Below are 16,399 nucleotides of genomic sequence, written 5' to 3'. Positions count from 1 at the left end.
GCAGGCATTTTCTGTTTTTTAAGGACAAATGGGAATACTGTAGAAAAAGAATAAGATCCACCTCCAAGTCAGCTTTCCAAAGTAAATAAATGACATGATAATTTTATTTAAATTTGAATGTAAAACAAAGGGACAAATTCTTAATTATGAAATAATATGTTACCTTGAGCCAGGTAAGTAAGTTAGGTTATTCTAAATCCATACAGTTTGCCATCTACTATTTGAAGCCCATAGGGTATAATGTTAATAAGATTTGAATATACCCTCCATCCCCGTATATTAAGTTAAAGGTGCGGCAAAAAGCAACTGCAGCTGTGGCCTTCACACATCGACAGTGTGTAATGTATGGAAGGTTTACAGCCACACCTACATTTTTTCAGTAAGAAGAAAAACTTCATATTTACATCTTTTATATATTGGACATACTTAATGTGTCACTATTAATCAGTTACTAATCAATAATAGCATTTATTTAGGGAGATATATTTAAGGATATATATTAAGGCGTGTATTTGAAAGAGTGCACATGGCTATAATCGTGTAAGATTTTTTAAAAAAAATTCTAGTTTATGTAACAAATCATGAAGCAGCTGTGTTCTTTAGACATGATTTGAAAAACCAGTGTTCTTCTTCAACAGTTATCTGAACAGTATTTTTAAAACCTAATCATTTGAAACGGAAACAAAACGTATTTGTAAAAATAACTTCATCAATCCTCCTGTAATGTTCCTTACTGAAAACTTCACCTTGAACATAAAATCTTCTTAGAAACTAACTAATGTGATACTGATGATGATACGAACATCCTTACCTTATGCTGGTATCTAGTGTCAAATGCATGTTTTATCAAAAGATTCTTTATGACAGAGATAGCTGTATATCTGATATCATAATTGTCTTGAAGAGCAATGGAGGTTTCCCTCAGAAGTAGACCAACCAAGAAGTGATGCTTGCAATACTCATCTGATAAACTGTATTCAAGATTTGAATCTGCAGTATAATGAAATTTAAAACCCGTTTATAAAAATATTCAAAAATTACTTTAACATTAAAGCACTATATTTATTACTTAGTCATATGTGACCATGCTAGCAAGAACTATATTGTTATTATTAACAAATATGAACAGTTCTTTTATCATACAGAATAAGCATGCAAAATTTTACAAGATACGAGCACTCATCGTCGGGGCTAGATGATAGCCTTAATGATAATTTCAGTCGGTAAGATAGTCCCTAGAATTCTTTGTTTTTCGAGATGCTTTTCAAATCTTAGAAATCTTAGGATAAAATCTAGAATGAAAGAATACTGTATTTGGCAATGTTTTAACACATTTCTTCATATCTGAAGAGATTTAGTTACAACTACAAATTGGAGTAATTCTCTACAGCAATACTTGATTCACTTATCTGTTTGTATTTGTAAAGTAGGAAAAGGAAGAGAAACTAGACAACTGAATCACTGTAACAGTATTAACTATTGACTGTTCTAGTAAGTGTTATATATCGGCCCCAATACAATGGGGTACAAGAACAATAAGAAAAACAGCCTCATCTCACTCAAATTCATCACGCGAATACAAATCTTTTATTTCATAAAATTACCGCTTCAAACTATTTCTTTCACTTCCTTTTAGATCCTCAGTCCATTTTAAATCCCAGCTGCTAATATCCTGGTTGGGACTTGCCTTATAAACTGACTGGGTCACAATCAGAAGGGACCGTGACCAAGTTTAGTCATTTCTACGGTAAATTTCTACTATCTTTATTTCCTCTCCCGTACCCTTTAATTTTAGTTAGGCCATGAAGCTGAAGGATATGTTTTCCATTTCTTTTCTGGCCTCTTCAGCACTTAATATAATGCTATATATTCAGTTAGGACTTAATAAATGCTAAATCAGATTTAATCCTAAATCCTCATCCCTTCTTTTCCCTGAATTCCTCAAGCCATCAATAAATACTGGGGGAAGTATCGGAGCTATACATGCTCAGAATCTAATAAGGGAGCAGTTGAATACGGGTGCCTGGGTTTTTAAATATTTTTTCTCCATTTTCACTGGCTGGCATTCAAGCACTGAAACTGGTGCTCAGCAGCTACCCTCCTAGAGACCGAGGTAGCTGATATCCTTTCTGCCATTGGTCATGCTCTTTTGTGAATCCCAACCACTTTCTATGCACAAGAACCAGTACGGACTAACCCAGGTGGCCTTATCTGGGTCGACTTTACAATGGTAGTAAGGTGTTTTACTTCAGGGGTCTGAATAAATCGAATCAGGTAGTTTCAGCCAACCTCCAAAACTGTGGCCAAGCAGTCACTAAGCAGGGTCAGAGAGAAGGGAGGCAAGCCTGGCAGAGATGAGACACGCTTAAAGAACAGCTACCCTCTAGCCCCCATGCCAGCTTGAGCCAAAACTTGTTTTCTGAGGACGGTGTTTTAAAGTTGATTCTTCCAGCAATCAACACTCAAGCTGATTTTAAGAGTTAGCAAATACACCACCTCCTAGGTTTTCTGGGTACATTAACTAAAGTCTCATCTTGGCTAGGGAGGATTTAAAAAGCAAAGAAAGCCCCCATCCATCTTAGCCATTCATGAAATCAATTGTTTTTAAAGACAGCAAACTACTTTAGAGTGAACCGAGTTAAACCTACCTACTGAAGTCAAACGGTCCACCGCAAATGAAAAAAAATCTAATTAATATATGAAAAGAAAAGGGACAAATAAAAAACATAGTAACATAAGAATAGTGCTACACAACAAAGCATTCAATAAAACTAGCAATGGAGATAACTGAAGGCATTTCATCAATTTAATACATACATATCACTATTTTACTCTGCCTTTATACTTCTCTTTTGATGTTCCATTCAGCAGAAATGTATTTATATGGTTTTTTCTTAATTCAGTCTCACATAAGAGTCCAAACAGTACTACAGAGAGCAATTTAACTGGTATCTGACATCTGTGTTTAAGTAGCAATCTATGTAACACACCTAATTTCTTCATTCTATGAATACTACCACTGACACTATGAAGGAAATGCCGAGTACCATTAACGAACCTATCTTCACATAGTAACAATTCTGACATTACCTTTAGATTGACTGGTTTAACTAGAAAACGTTATACTATACTAGCACTAGCCAAAAACAGGAAAACACAATCCCTAATGATGGAAAACATAAATACATACCTTGAACTCGCTGAAGTTTAGGTTTTGCAAATGCCATTGGCAAATTCAGAGGAATGTAATGTTCGTGATTGCAAACTGTTTGCAGAAATTCAAACTTGTATTCAGCCAGGACCTAAACACAAAGAAATTATACCAGAACTCCTATTTAGTGGTCATTTACTACTTTAGTGATTAAATACAGTGCATTAATTTTCAAAACAGAAGTGTGTAGTATTTTAGGCATACCTTAAAATGTGACCTGTGCAGTAAAGAGTTAACATAGCAGGTCTAAGACTGCTCACCTTAAAAAGGCCTGCTTGCACGGTTGGTCATTGGCTGGCATTTGAGAAATTGGATTTTTTTTAATTATGTAAGTTTCAGGTATACAACATTGTAATTTGACATCTGTATACACTACAAAGTGATCATCACCACAAGTCTAGTTGCCATCCATACAGTTTACACCCCCTTCACCATTCTGCCCACCCCCCAACCTCTTCCCCTCTGGTAATCACTAGTCTGTTCTCTGTATCTACGAGTTTGTTTGGGTTTTTTTTTGTTCATTTCTCTTTTTACATTCCACATGTGAGCAAAATCATATGGTATTTGTCTTTCCATCTGACTTACTTCACTTAGCGTAATACTTTTAAGGTCCATCCACGTTGTAAAATGGCAGGATTTCATTCTTTTTTATGTTTGAGTAGTATTCCATTTTATATATATACACATACAAAGACACACACACACACTTACACACATATACACCACATCTTCTTTATCCATTCATCCATCGATGGACATTTAGGTTATTTCCTTATCTTGGCGACTGTAAATGATGCCACAGTGAACATAGGGGTGCATATCATTTTGAATTAGCGCTTTAATGTTCTTCGGATAGATACCCAGAAGTGGAAAAGTTGGGTCATATTATGCTAGTTCTATTCCTAATTTTTTGAGGAATCTCCATACTGTTTTCCACAGCGGCTACACCAATTCACAGTCCCACAAACAGTGTACGAGGGTTCCCATTTCTCCACATCCTCTCTAACATTTGTTATTTCTTGTCTTTTCAATAATAGCCATTCTAACAGATTATGAGGTGATGTCTCATTGTGGTTTTGATCTGTGCTTCCCAATTAGTGATGCTGAACATCTTTCCATGTGCTGTTGGCCATCTGTATGTCTTCTTTAGAAAAATGTCTATTCAGATCCTCTGCCCATTTTTAAATCAGATTGTTTTTGTTGTTGTTGAACTGTATTAGTTCATTATATATTTTGGATATTAACCCCTTGATGGATATATGATTTGCAAATATCTTCTCCCATTCAGTAGGCTGCCTTTTCATTTTGATGATGGTTTCCATCACTGTGTAAAAGCTTTCTAGTTTGATGCAGTCCCATTTGCTTATTTTTGCTTTTGTTTCCTTTGCCTTTGGAGTCAGATCCACAAAAACATCACTAAGATGGATGTCAATAAGGTTACTGCCTACGTCTTCTTCTAGGAATTTTATGATTTCAGGTCTTACATTCAAGTCTTTACTCCATTTTGAGTTAATTTTTGTGTTATGATGTAAGAGAGCGGTCTAGTTTCATCCTTTTACATGTGGCTGTCTAGTTTTCCCAACACCTTTCATTGAAGAGACTGTCTTTTCTCCACTGTATGTGCTTTGCTCCTTTGTTGTAACTTAATTGTTCATATATGTATGGGTTTATTTCTGGGCTCTCAGTTTTGTTCTGCTCATCTGTGTATCTGTTTTTATGCCAGTCCCATACTGGTTTGATTATGATAGCTTTGTAGTATAGTTTGAAATCAGGGCACATGATACCTCCAGTTCTGTTCTTTCTCAGATTGTTTTGGCTATTCAGGATCTTTTGTGGTTTCATACAAAATTTTAGAATTATTCGTTCTAGTTCTGTGAAATATACCACTGGAATTTTGATAGGGAATACACTGAATCTGTAGATTGCTTTGGGTTGTATGAACATTTTAACAATATTAATTCTTCCAATCCATGATTATGGAATATTTCCATTTATTTGTGGCTTCTTCAGTTTCTTTCATCAGTGTCTTATAGTTTTCAGTGTACAGGTCTTTCACCTCCTTGGTTAAATTTATTCCTAGGTATTTTATTCTTTTTGATGCAATTGTAAGTGGGATTTTTTTCTTAATTTCGCTGATAGTTTGTTATTAGTGTATAGAAATACCACAGATTCCTGTATGTTGATTTTGTATCATACAACATTACTGAATTCATTTATTAGTTCTAACAGAGTTTTGGTGTAGTCTTTAGGGTTTTCTGTATGTATTATCATGTCATCTGCAAATAGCGACAGTTTTACTTCTTCCTTTCCAATTTGGATGCCTTTTCTTTCTTTCTCTTGCCTAATTTCTGTGGGCATCCTTGTCTTGTTCCCGATCTTTTTTTTTTTTTTTTTGGCTGCGTTGGATCTTTGTTGCTGCACGCAGGCTTCCTCTAGTTGTGGCGAGCGGCGGCCACTCTTCATCGCGCTGTGCGGGCTTCTCATTGCAGTGGCTTCTCTTGTTGTGGAGCACGGGCTCTAGGCACACGGGCTTCAGTAGTCGTGGCACGCGGGCTTAGTCGCTCCACGGCATGTGGAATCTTCCTGGGCCAGGGATCGAACCCATGTCCCCTGCATTGGCAGGCAGATTCTTAACTACTGTGCCACCAGGGAAGCCCCTTGTTCCTGATCTTAGAGGAAAAGCTTTCAGTTTTTCACTGTTGAGTATGATGTCAGCTATGGGTTTGTCATATATGGACTTTATTATGTTAAGGTATGTTCCCTCTATACCCACTGTTGAGAGGTTTTATCATAAATGGATGTCGAATTTTAGCAAATGCTTCTTCTGCATCTATTGAGATGACCATATGATTTTTATCCTTCATTTTATTAATGTGATGAATCGGGTTGACTGATTTGTGGATGTTGACCCATCCTCGTATCCCTGGAATAAATCCCACTTGATCATGTTGTAGGACACTTTTAATGTACTGTTGAATTCAGTCTGCTAATGTTTTGTTGAGGATTTTTGCGTCTATGTTCATCAAAGATATTGGCCTGTGATTTTCTGTTTTGTGGTGTGGGAAATTAGACCTTGAAACAAACATTTCCTACATGATAAGACTGTGCCTTCTGTGCCAACCTGTTCAGCAGTGTGCAAACCATGTGATTTATGGTGAACATCTGCTTTCCTGTCCTTTCCAAGACTCTGGAAATTTTGACCAGCCTCAAATACACAACTAGCCCCCAACAAAACCCCTAAGCCCCGAGTCTCAAATGGGCTTCCCTAAAGAGAAATGTTGCACACATGTGGCTCAATTTTCACTGCTGGAGAGAGGATGTGCTCTATGTGACCCTTCACAGGAGGGAGGGCACTCAGGAAGCCTACACGTAGATTGCCAAGGACTCCACTTGATGTCTTTTCCCCTTATTGATCCAACTGAGCATCCTCTTTGTGTCACTGTAATGAATCTTAGCCATGAGTACGTCCTGTGAGTCATTCTAGTGAACCATCAAACACGGGGTAGTATTGGGGACCCCCAAAACACTATCCATTATTCCCTGCTTTGAGGTATAACTCTAGTCAAAGCACCTAAATGAAAACAGCAGTTCCAAATCCTCCAGAGGAGAATGTCACCATTGTTCTCACACTCTAATGTCTGACACCCACTGCAGTTATGTCCTTATAACTTACCTTAGGATCTTTGGGGCTGAATCCAGATATATAGTCATTTATCAAATTGAAAACAAATCCTCTATCCATTAGTGTCAGACAGCGCTATAGGAACCAAATCAAAATGAACAGTTAGTTACATAATTCTAAAGGTCTGTCAAGTTTTTAAAATTCAAAAAATTTTAAATTTTTTCCACAATAAGGGGATGACATTCTCACTTTTACAGATAATAGAAAAACTTTCAGAGATTTAGGTGACCTTAAAGAGACAAAGGGGGACTTCCCTGGTGGCACAATGGTTAAGAATCTGCCTGCCAGTGCAGGGGACACGGGTTGGATCCCTGGTCCGGGAAGATCCCCCATGCTGCGGCGCAATTAAGCCCGTTGTGCCACAACTACTGAGCCTGCACTCTGAGAGCCCACAAGTCACAATTACTGAGCCAGCGTGCCACAACTACTGAAGCCTGCACGCCTAGAGCCCGTGCTCCGCAACGAGAAGCCACCGCAATGAGAAGCATCCACACCGCAACTAGAGAGAGCCTGAGCCCAGCAATGAAGACCCAATGCAGCCAAAAATAAATAAATAAAATAAATAAATTTATTTTTTAAAAAAAGAGAGAGATAAAGGGCAAATGACTTATCATTGGAATTGGGACTCAACTGTATAATTTTCAAACTAAGATATAGATACACATATATATACACACACAAATACATGTATACATGTATATACACATATATGTATATACACATATATATTGATATGTAATCTATTAGCTATACTGCCTCATTTTGGTTAACTCTCAAAGCTCAAAGTGAACTGGAGGGTGGTTAGCGGGGCTTGCCTATGTGAACATTTCAGGCCAAAAGTGAAGTTTTTCTTTGGGCCCTGTGAAGTCTTGGCCTACGACACGTTCTTCCTCTGTGACAACCCTACTAGTTGTTCATATTTTCCTGCTATCACTCTCCTGGTTAAGGCTTTCATTACCTTGCAACAGCACAACTGCAGTTATCCTCCAAACCTGTCTTCCTGCCACTAATCTTTCCATCCAACTGCTTCCAGATTAATCTCTAAGTCCTAGCCCTCATCATGTCACCTTTCTTCCCCAAAGCTTTCAACAGTTCCCTATTGCCTCTAATGTAATTTCAAACTCCTTAGCTTGGCATTCAAGGGCACTCACAATCTTGTCCCAACCTACTTTTCCAGTTTTATCTCCCAATACAGCTCATCTACTTATCACCCACTCAAGATGCACTGTGCATTCCCACCTCTGGGTCTCTGCTCATGCCAAGTCTCGCTAGCAATTCTATCACTGCTTCTACATAATCCTGCCCATTCTTCAATGATGAAGCCCATTTTCATTAACCACCTTGGTCTACAGGGCCCTTTAAACACTTTATACTAGCTTGTGTTTTCCTTATTATTTTCCTGTTTTCACCTAGAGAGGACAATAGGAACGATCTCTTTTTCTTATGTTCTCCATGGTACCTACAGTAACCCTGTGAAATAGAAGGAACTCAATATTTGATTAATCAGCCATTTGTATCTCACTTCTCATCTCTCCTTTCAACTTCCACTGCCTCATCACCTCTCACCTGGATTAATGAGGTAGGCTTATATTTATCTGTTCATCCAAAAACATTTTGAGGAGCTGTGTTTGAAACAATGCATTACATTCTAGAGAAATACAAAGGTGAATAAGATATGGTCTTTAGTCTTGCCTAATGGTAAAGACAAATAAACAAACAAACAATTAAAATACAGCACAATAAAAAGTTATACAAGTATGTAAAGGACGGGTAAACAACAGAAGGGGTGATCAGCCCTGTGTGGGAAGGTCAGGAAAGAGTTGAGCCTAAAAGATGAATGGACTCTGCCAGGCAGACAGGGGGGAAAGACTGGTCTTCTAACTGGTTGCCTTGACTCTGGCTTTTTCCTCACCTCTTCCAAAATCTTTGGTATATAGACAGCTCCATGGCATATAGCTCCGAATCTAAATCCCTTAGCCTGACATTCAAGGCCTTTCATCATCTGGCATCAGATGGTCTTTCCAGCTCTACCTCCACACATCCTGAACTCTGCACAATGACTTTCTTGCTCCTCCCCGAACAATTCTTGAACGCATGTATTTCATCTTTGCTCATGAATCCTCTACCTGAAACACCCTCAACCCTGTCTTGGGGAACTATTCTTCTAGTCTCTGTTCATACTACCTGGTCCTAATCCCTCCCTTTCTTGTTTTCCGATTGTATTTTGTTTGTATTTTCAGTACAGCAGTCATCAAGCTTGATCTTGTACATGTATTGGAATATAATTACAGAGATAGCCTCTCACATCTTTGGATTCTCACATAGAAGACAAATGTTTGTTGACTTGAATGAGGTAAATACTGCTATTAAATCGACTATGTTCTATTCCGTTTACACAGCAAACTTTAACTTTAAACTCCATGGAAGAAACGGAGATTTTATATTTCAAATAGTCTCATCTTTACTTCTAAAAGATATGTGGATGTTTGGTTTTTAATACACAAAAGGGCTCATGTAATAGTGTTAAAACTTTGTTTTAATTCTGGTAAACAGAGGTCTTACGTCAGAAAATCATGCTCTGGAGATCTGAAACCTAGTTGTGAATTTTTAATAAGAAAACAAGGGTATGTGAGATACTAAAACTGCTTGGGTGGATTACTGACTATGAGGTTCTTAAGATAAGGTTGAGACATGATGAAAGGCTGTGAGAAGATGGGGAGTGGAGAGAAGTAAAAACTAAGTGCCTTACAAACCCATGCCCCTTCTCTGCAGCAAATCAAATATTATTATTACCCACTTTCTAGAACAATCGCATTCCAGCATTGCCCCTTACATATGGAGAATAAAAATACAACAACGAGAAACGTGCTATCTTTCATAAATATAGGAGTTTCTGACATCTCTCAAGATAGTCTCATTGACCAAACTCAACCATTTTCATTTACATGTATTAGCAACAAGTAGATGGTGATTATATTAGCAATGTGTAGACTGTGCCTTTAGTTCAAGAGTTACAAACTCAGAGGCCAACAGGGTCAGAGAAGCTATTTAAATGTATAAAGAGTGTCGGGGTATATTAAGGAGTGGTGGGGTTTGTGGCAACCTAGAAAGTACATGCCCCACCTAAAGGCATTCAAATTAATATTTCTGAGGAACACCATGCAAAACCAGCAAGACGTGCCTTCTGGTTAAGCCACCTATGTGGGGCCTCTGGTTTAATTAATTAACCATTGCGGGTGGGGGATCAAACATGGCTGTTTAACTGAGTTGATGGATTAACTCAGTCAAAAGTTTCTCCAGCAGCCTAGCTGAGTCTCTAGAAAGTAGGTAATTTTTTTTTCTTTGGCTTTAAAGACCATATTGGTGAAGAATAATTCCTTACCATGTGCTGGCTGCCTTTAACTCACCTTCAGGAAGCTAGCCAAACTATAATTGACGTTTCTGGACTCGTCAGGAATCTCTGCATAGCGAATAGTCACGTGAGGAATTATTGCAAGAAGCAATGAATGTAAGACATGATGATATGCCTCAGAAAATCTCTGGCCTCTGGGAAGCTTAAATTAAATAGGCATAGAAAAAAGAGTTGCAAAAGATCTAAATCAATTGCTGTTTTTATTTTCAGACACATTCTGTATAAAAATGTGTTTTTAACTGGAGTTTAATTTTTCTCCCAACTTAAAAATGACATGGCTAGTTCAGTGTATACTTTAGATCATTATAGGAACTATCTGGACATCTAATACCATAACTGACTGAAATCATGAACAAGAGTAGGTTATTCTGACCCAACTTTGGAATCGTGTTCCTGAGATACAGACACATCCGTTTGTTCATTCCATGTTTTTCCTGACACACAAAGTATACATGTATCCATGCATCTCAATTTTAGTAAACCTGCTCTGTGAAGACTCTGATAAAAATGCTAAGTATGAGATGAATATTTTTTACTTCACAAATCTTAGCTTTCAATTCCTATAGCTAAGAAAATTTCTTTGTACTTTCGAAAGAGTTCAAACATATGACTAAATGTATACAGCACATGCCAGGAGCACATGTATTATTACATAAAGTGTTTTTAACTTTGTACATGCCTTCGACCTTTCTAAGAGAATGGTTCTTTCTTATTTGGTACTTGTTCTTCTTCCAGATGAATGTTCTGACATAGACATTTTAAAACCACAAGACAAAGGGAAAGCTTCAAAGATAATGCATTTAACATGGCAAATACCTCGCAGGAAACTATGTGGAAGAGTCTCTGACGATCAGACTTTGAAAACATATGAACTGTCAGATTTTTGCAATACATCCATTGTTTTTTTGCTTGTTTTAAGCAAAATTGAAAAAGCTAAGGGCTAAGAGTCCTTAAAATATAAAAGAGGATTTGCATGTCACGGCTACCTGTGAATAAGATTAGCCTTCTTTGTCTATGTTAAATATTATTCTTGAGCCTACTTACCTTAATTTTATTCTCTTCCAACAAGTATGTGGCCATAGACTTTGCAATAATTTCAAAGAAAAACCATGAGTACTAAAATAAACAAATAAATACAAATCAATCTTTAATAGTTACCCAAATCCTTGAAGCTTAGCAGAGGTTGACGAATCACTATGGATTTTGTCTCTGAACTTTAGTAACATTTTAAAGTGATCGCAATTGTCCAAGTCCCACAGGATACCTTCAAACTGTGTTGGCAAAAAGGTAGTAGTGTACCTTAGGGCTGGCTGGTGATGTACAAAGGCTGTTTGGTGGGAATGTTTAACTCAGTGGGGAGGGGTGTTTTATCACTGACACTGCTTTGAGTTGCCTACATGTGGTGATAAGAGCAAACCAACTTTTAGTCTACTTTAGTATTGCTTTTAAATTCTCTATAGACAGTGAATTGTATTATGGCCTGCACCCAGTGGGGGACCCAACCCTGCCCTTGGTACAACACTGGGGCCAGCCCAAGTAGCAGAGGTGTTTGTGTAAGTGTAATTTGAAGGGTACAGAGAAGCCTCAAGCAGATACATCCTAAAATACCCAAAACTGAAATTCTACCATTATTAACAGGAATAGTAAAAACATGACAATAATAAGAGCCACCATTTGAGTGCCTACTATGTGCCAGAAACAACACGTTAAATGCTTTGCTTATATTTTAGAAGTGAGGAAGTGGAGGCTCCGGACTGCTAAGTAACAGGCTCCGGGTCACAGAACTATTATGCAGTGAATAGAGGATTCTAGCCCAGGTCTATCTCCTCCAAAATTCTTCCTATTACACATTCGACTGTGGGCAGGAGGGGGTGGGAAGGGTGAAGGGAATGAAGGAGGTTCTGTGGAGAACTTGGGGGAAAAGGATGTGTAGGTAAAGTGGTGAGGAAAAGGAAAGTCACACGAGGAAACGATGAAAGACTAGAAGTGAAATGGGAGGGTATCAAACAAGCATATCTCTGGCTGCTTTTCTTGCCTGCCGTGTCCTGTGCCCTTACCTTTAGCAGTTTGTTTATTGCTAAAAAGTCTGCAGACTGTTTCAATACCGCTATCATCGTAGTAGCCAGAGTTTCATGTATCAGCTGGGCCTGAGGAGTACTGGGTTTTTCAGGTCGGAAGCTATACTACAATCAAAGAAAACGAGCTGTGAGACAAAATTCTCTCAGAAGACAAGCTGCTCAGAAAGAAAGCTTTACTCCACAAACCTTTATGAAGGATCTTAAATAATTATCCAAGCCTTCTTCATGGCACTTTGATACGATATGCAAGAGAACCCTGAAACAACATTCACAAAAGTCAGCATGTCAGGCTACAATTAACCACTACAGTTTGAATGTTCGATAAAACCATCATACTTAACCCTAAAAATACCTAATACTGCCTAAATAATTAAAGGTGAGGTGACCGCATTAAATGTCACCTTAGTTTGGGTCTAAGAGAGATTTCAGCATCTAACAAACACGCTCAGGGTCTTGTAAAATATGTTTCCTGGTTCAAAAGACGGATATTCTATTTTGGCAACCCAGATATTTCATCTCCTTTCTAAACCACATTTGAAGTGTGGTCATAACTACCATATAGTGTAAAAAAAAAAAAAAAAAAAAAAACCACCTTCAGTAAGGTAAATATTGAAATCCACTCTAGTGAGAATAAAAGGAAAAGAATAGAAAAAAATGTTAAGCATGACAACAGATGGGGGAAAAGGGAAGGGAGAGACAGAGCAGGTATAATGATATGAACTAAAATTGGAAGTAAACCTAAGATTCATAGAAAGTTTTAAAATTATGAGACCAGCAGTGGTTCTCCAACTTTAGCGTGCCTCAGAAACACCTGGAGGGTACAGTGCTCACCCCTCTCCCAGAGTTTCTGATTTTTCAGGTCTGGGGTGAAGTTCAATGATTAGCATTTTTAATAAGCTCCTAGGTGATATTGATGCTGCTGGTCTGGGAACCACATTTTCAGAACTGGGCTAGAATAATGCTTTTTAAATTTGCAACCACACTATGCCCAGCAGCAGAGAAGAGCAAACAGTATGGAGGTGTGTGGCGCTTCAGCCCTGAGGCTCCGGAGAGGCTCAACTGAAGTGGCAACAGCAGAAGCAGCAAAGCCAGAAAGAGCCAGCACTGAGCTCACAATTTTTTGGAAAACTCCTGTTTTAATTTCAAAATTCAGGTGCATTTTGCATCCTACTCTACAATATATCCTTGTTTGTTTTCATATAAAAAGAACACTCCATTATTCTTTCGAGTACAATTTGATGGCCTAGGGCCACTCTGTCCAATGTGAGAGCCACTAGTCACAAGTGGCGATTAAATGAATTAAAATTAACTACGATTAACACTTCAGTTCCTGGGCTTCCCTGGTGGCGCAGTGGTTGAGAGTCCGCCTGCCGATGCAGGGGACGCGGGTTCGTGCCCCGGTCCGGGAGGATCCCACATGCCGCGGAGCGGCCGGGCCCTTGAGCCATGGCCACTGGGCCTGCGCGTCCGGAGCCTGTGCCCCGCACGGGAGAGGCCACAGCGGTGAGAGGCCCGCGTACCGCAAAGAAAAAAAAAAAACAAAAAAACCCTTCAGTTCCTCAGTTACACTAGCCACATTTCAAGTGCTCAACAGCTAAATGTGGCTAATGGCCACCATATTGGAAAGCACAGGTATAGAACATTTCCACGACTGGAGAAAGTTCTATTGGACAAGACTGGTCAAGGGCAATGGTTCTCAAACTCCCTTGCATTAGGGAATCATCAGGGAAACTTAAAAAAAAAAAATACTGATGCTGAGTTCCACCTTCAGAGATTCTGGTTTAATTGGTATGAAGTATGGTCCGGGAACAGACATTTTTAAAAGCTTCTAACATGCAGCAGCTTTAGAACCTCTGGTTGAGGAAGTTTATCCTATGGTTTCTGGTATCATCTGTCCCTGGGGATATAAGTCCCCTGGTCTGAGAAGTATGAAACTAGAGAAAACTGATATTAGATTTCTGACTTTGGGGTTCTCATTTGGAAGATAAATTTATATTTCACATGAAGAAATGCAAAAGGAAACAAAAGTTGCTTCTTGATATTACGACACTGAAACTCACATGGTGCAGTTGATAGGCACGTCATCTTCATGGGTCATATTTGTGAGGACTCGGAAGAGTTGCATAAGAATTACAGGTAGAAACTGTATCATGACTTGGATCTCCATGGCATGCAAACACTAAGATAAGTCATTATTAGTTATGAAAATAAACCAAAATATGATATAACTTGCAAAGGTGAAACAACAAAAATTTAAGTAATGAAAACTACATTCACTAGAATATAAGCTCACTTTAAACACGAGCTTCAGGGGATAGGGGACTTTGTCAGTTCCTTTAGCCACATCTCTAGTTTGGCACTCAGATTCTGTTAGTTCATTTAATATTAAATGCTCTATTGAAGATAAGTATAACTGGGATCAACAGGTTTTGGAATAAAGACAACAGACTCTTGGTAAACCAACACTCAATCGGGGCGAGGAGCAGGCATGTTTGGAGGTAATGGAGACAGGCCTACCAGCCCCCAAGTTCGTGTGTTTTACAGGGGCAAGTGGGCCATTACTTTGTGGCGAGAAGTTACGTGGGATTCAATAAAGTGTGTTTCTATATATAATTGGCTTTACACTAGCACCGTCCACAAGCTGAGGCAGTTCTGCATTCTAACATCTCACAATACATTTCTTCAAAGTGCTAACACTCATCTCTACTGATCAGTATCTTGACATCAAAAAGAAGAAATATGGGGCTTCCCTGGTGGCGCAGTGGTTGAGAGTCCGCCTGCCGATGCAGGGGACGCGGGTTCGTGCCCCGGTCCGGGAAGATCCCACATGCCGCGGAGCGGCTGGGCCCGTGAGCCATGGCCGCTGAGCCTGCGCGTCCGGAGCCTGCGCTCCGCAACGGGAGAGGCCACAACAGTGAGAGGCCCGTGTACCAAAAAAAAAAAAAAAAAGAAGAAGAAGAAATATGTCCGTGTATACATAGAAATGATACAAGCAGCTAAATATGTAAAATGTCTTCCTTCTTCCTTCCCTTCTCTCCGCATTCGTTTATTCACTCATTCATTCACTCACTCATTTAGTCAACTGGCCAACCAAAAAAACCTCACTGAGCACCTTCTACACCAATTCAATATTTAGCGCCCTGGGAAATACAGACACGGGTAAAACAAGTCTCTGTACTAAGGAACTCAGCATTTACCTTTCATAGCTTCCCTTACTCTTGCTCTCTGTTGCCATCCTTACTCTCAGCATCCCTTTTCAGGCTTTTCTCATCTATATTTGAATCATCTCAACAGTGACCTCTGAGATTTCCGGGCAGCCTCTCTTCAATCGGATGCATAAGGCAAGAAACTGAGCTCAGGGAACCCATGGTCTATCCTTCAGGTTTTCCCTTCCTTTTGCCCTCTCTCTTCTATCCTTACAGCCATCGCCCTTTTTCAGAACTCTAACCTATAACCAAAATAGTCTAATAATTTTCTAGTAGGTCTATGTACACTTTCTCCTCACTCCCAATATGTCTCTCATTTCCAAAACTTAATCCTCCTCGAATAGGGGTTACATCAGGCCACCTTGTGCCACCAACAAGATTCTTTTGATGCTTCCCCATGACCTAGGGCAGTGGTTCTCAACCAGAGACCATGTGCCACAACCCAACCGCAACGTCCAGAGACGTTTTGAGCTGTCACAATTGGAGGTGTGTGTGTGTGCCTGTGTGCGTGTGCGCGCGCGCGCTACTGACATCTAGTGGATAGGCCAGAGATGCTTCTAAACACCCTCCAGTGAACAGGACAGCCCTTTACAACAAAGACTTATCCTGCCCCAAATGTCAATAGTGCCAAGTTTGAGAAGCTCTGACCCAGGTATTAAGTCTAAGTTACTTAAGACCCAGCTTACACTCTTAACCTTAACACTCGTCATTCTGCACGAGGCCACACTGGTGTCTCGACTGCTCCTTGAATATATCAATGCACTGCTACCTTTGTTCACACTTTGTAGCCAAATCCTCGCCACCCTTCCC

The 16,399-nt window shown here is 39.2% G+C and overlaps 1 protein-coding gene across 1 annotated transcript in view; it reads right to left on the bottom strand.

Annotated features, from left to right (window-relative positions):
- Nucleotides 1-16,399, bottom strand: part of DOCK11 (dedicator of cytokinesis 11) — a 191,681-nt gene that overhangs the window by 70,815 nt on the left and 104,467 nt on the right. Inside the window, exons 24-31 of the mRNA XM_082865385.1 lie at nt 14,444-14,562; nt 12,570-12,639; nt 12,363-12,488; nt 11,350-11,421; nt 10,301-10,447; nt 6,885-6,968; nt 3,191-3,302; nt 812-990 (exon numbers count right to left, since the gene is read on the bottom strand). Of these exons, the coding sequence (XP_082721511.1) occupies nt 812-990; nt 3,191-3,302; nt 6,885-6,968; nt 10,301-10,447; nt 11,350-11,421; nt 12,363-12,488; nt 12,570-12,639; nt 14,444-14,562 (909 nt within the window). The remainder of the gene's footprint in view (nt 1-811; nt 991-3,190; nt 3,303-6,884; nt 6,969-10,300; nt 10,448-11,349; nt 11,422-12,362; nt 12,489-12,569; nt 12,640-14,443; nt 14,563-16,399) is intronic.

The sequence above is a fragment of the Leucopleurus acutus genome (genome assembly GCF_964270905.1).
Source record: "Leucopleurus acutus genome assembly, chromosome: X".
Lineage (NCBI taxonomy): Eukaryota > Metazoa > Chordata > Mammalia > Artiodactyla > Delphinidae > Leucopleurus > Leucopleurus acutus.
The sequence above is the reverse complement of the archived record's forward strand: the minus strand, read 5'-3'. Positions and strand labels throughout refer to the sequence as shown.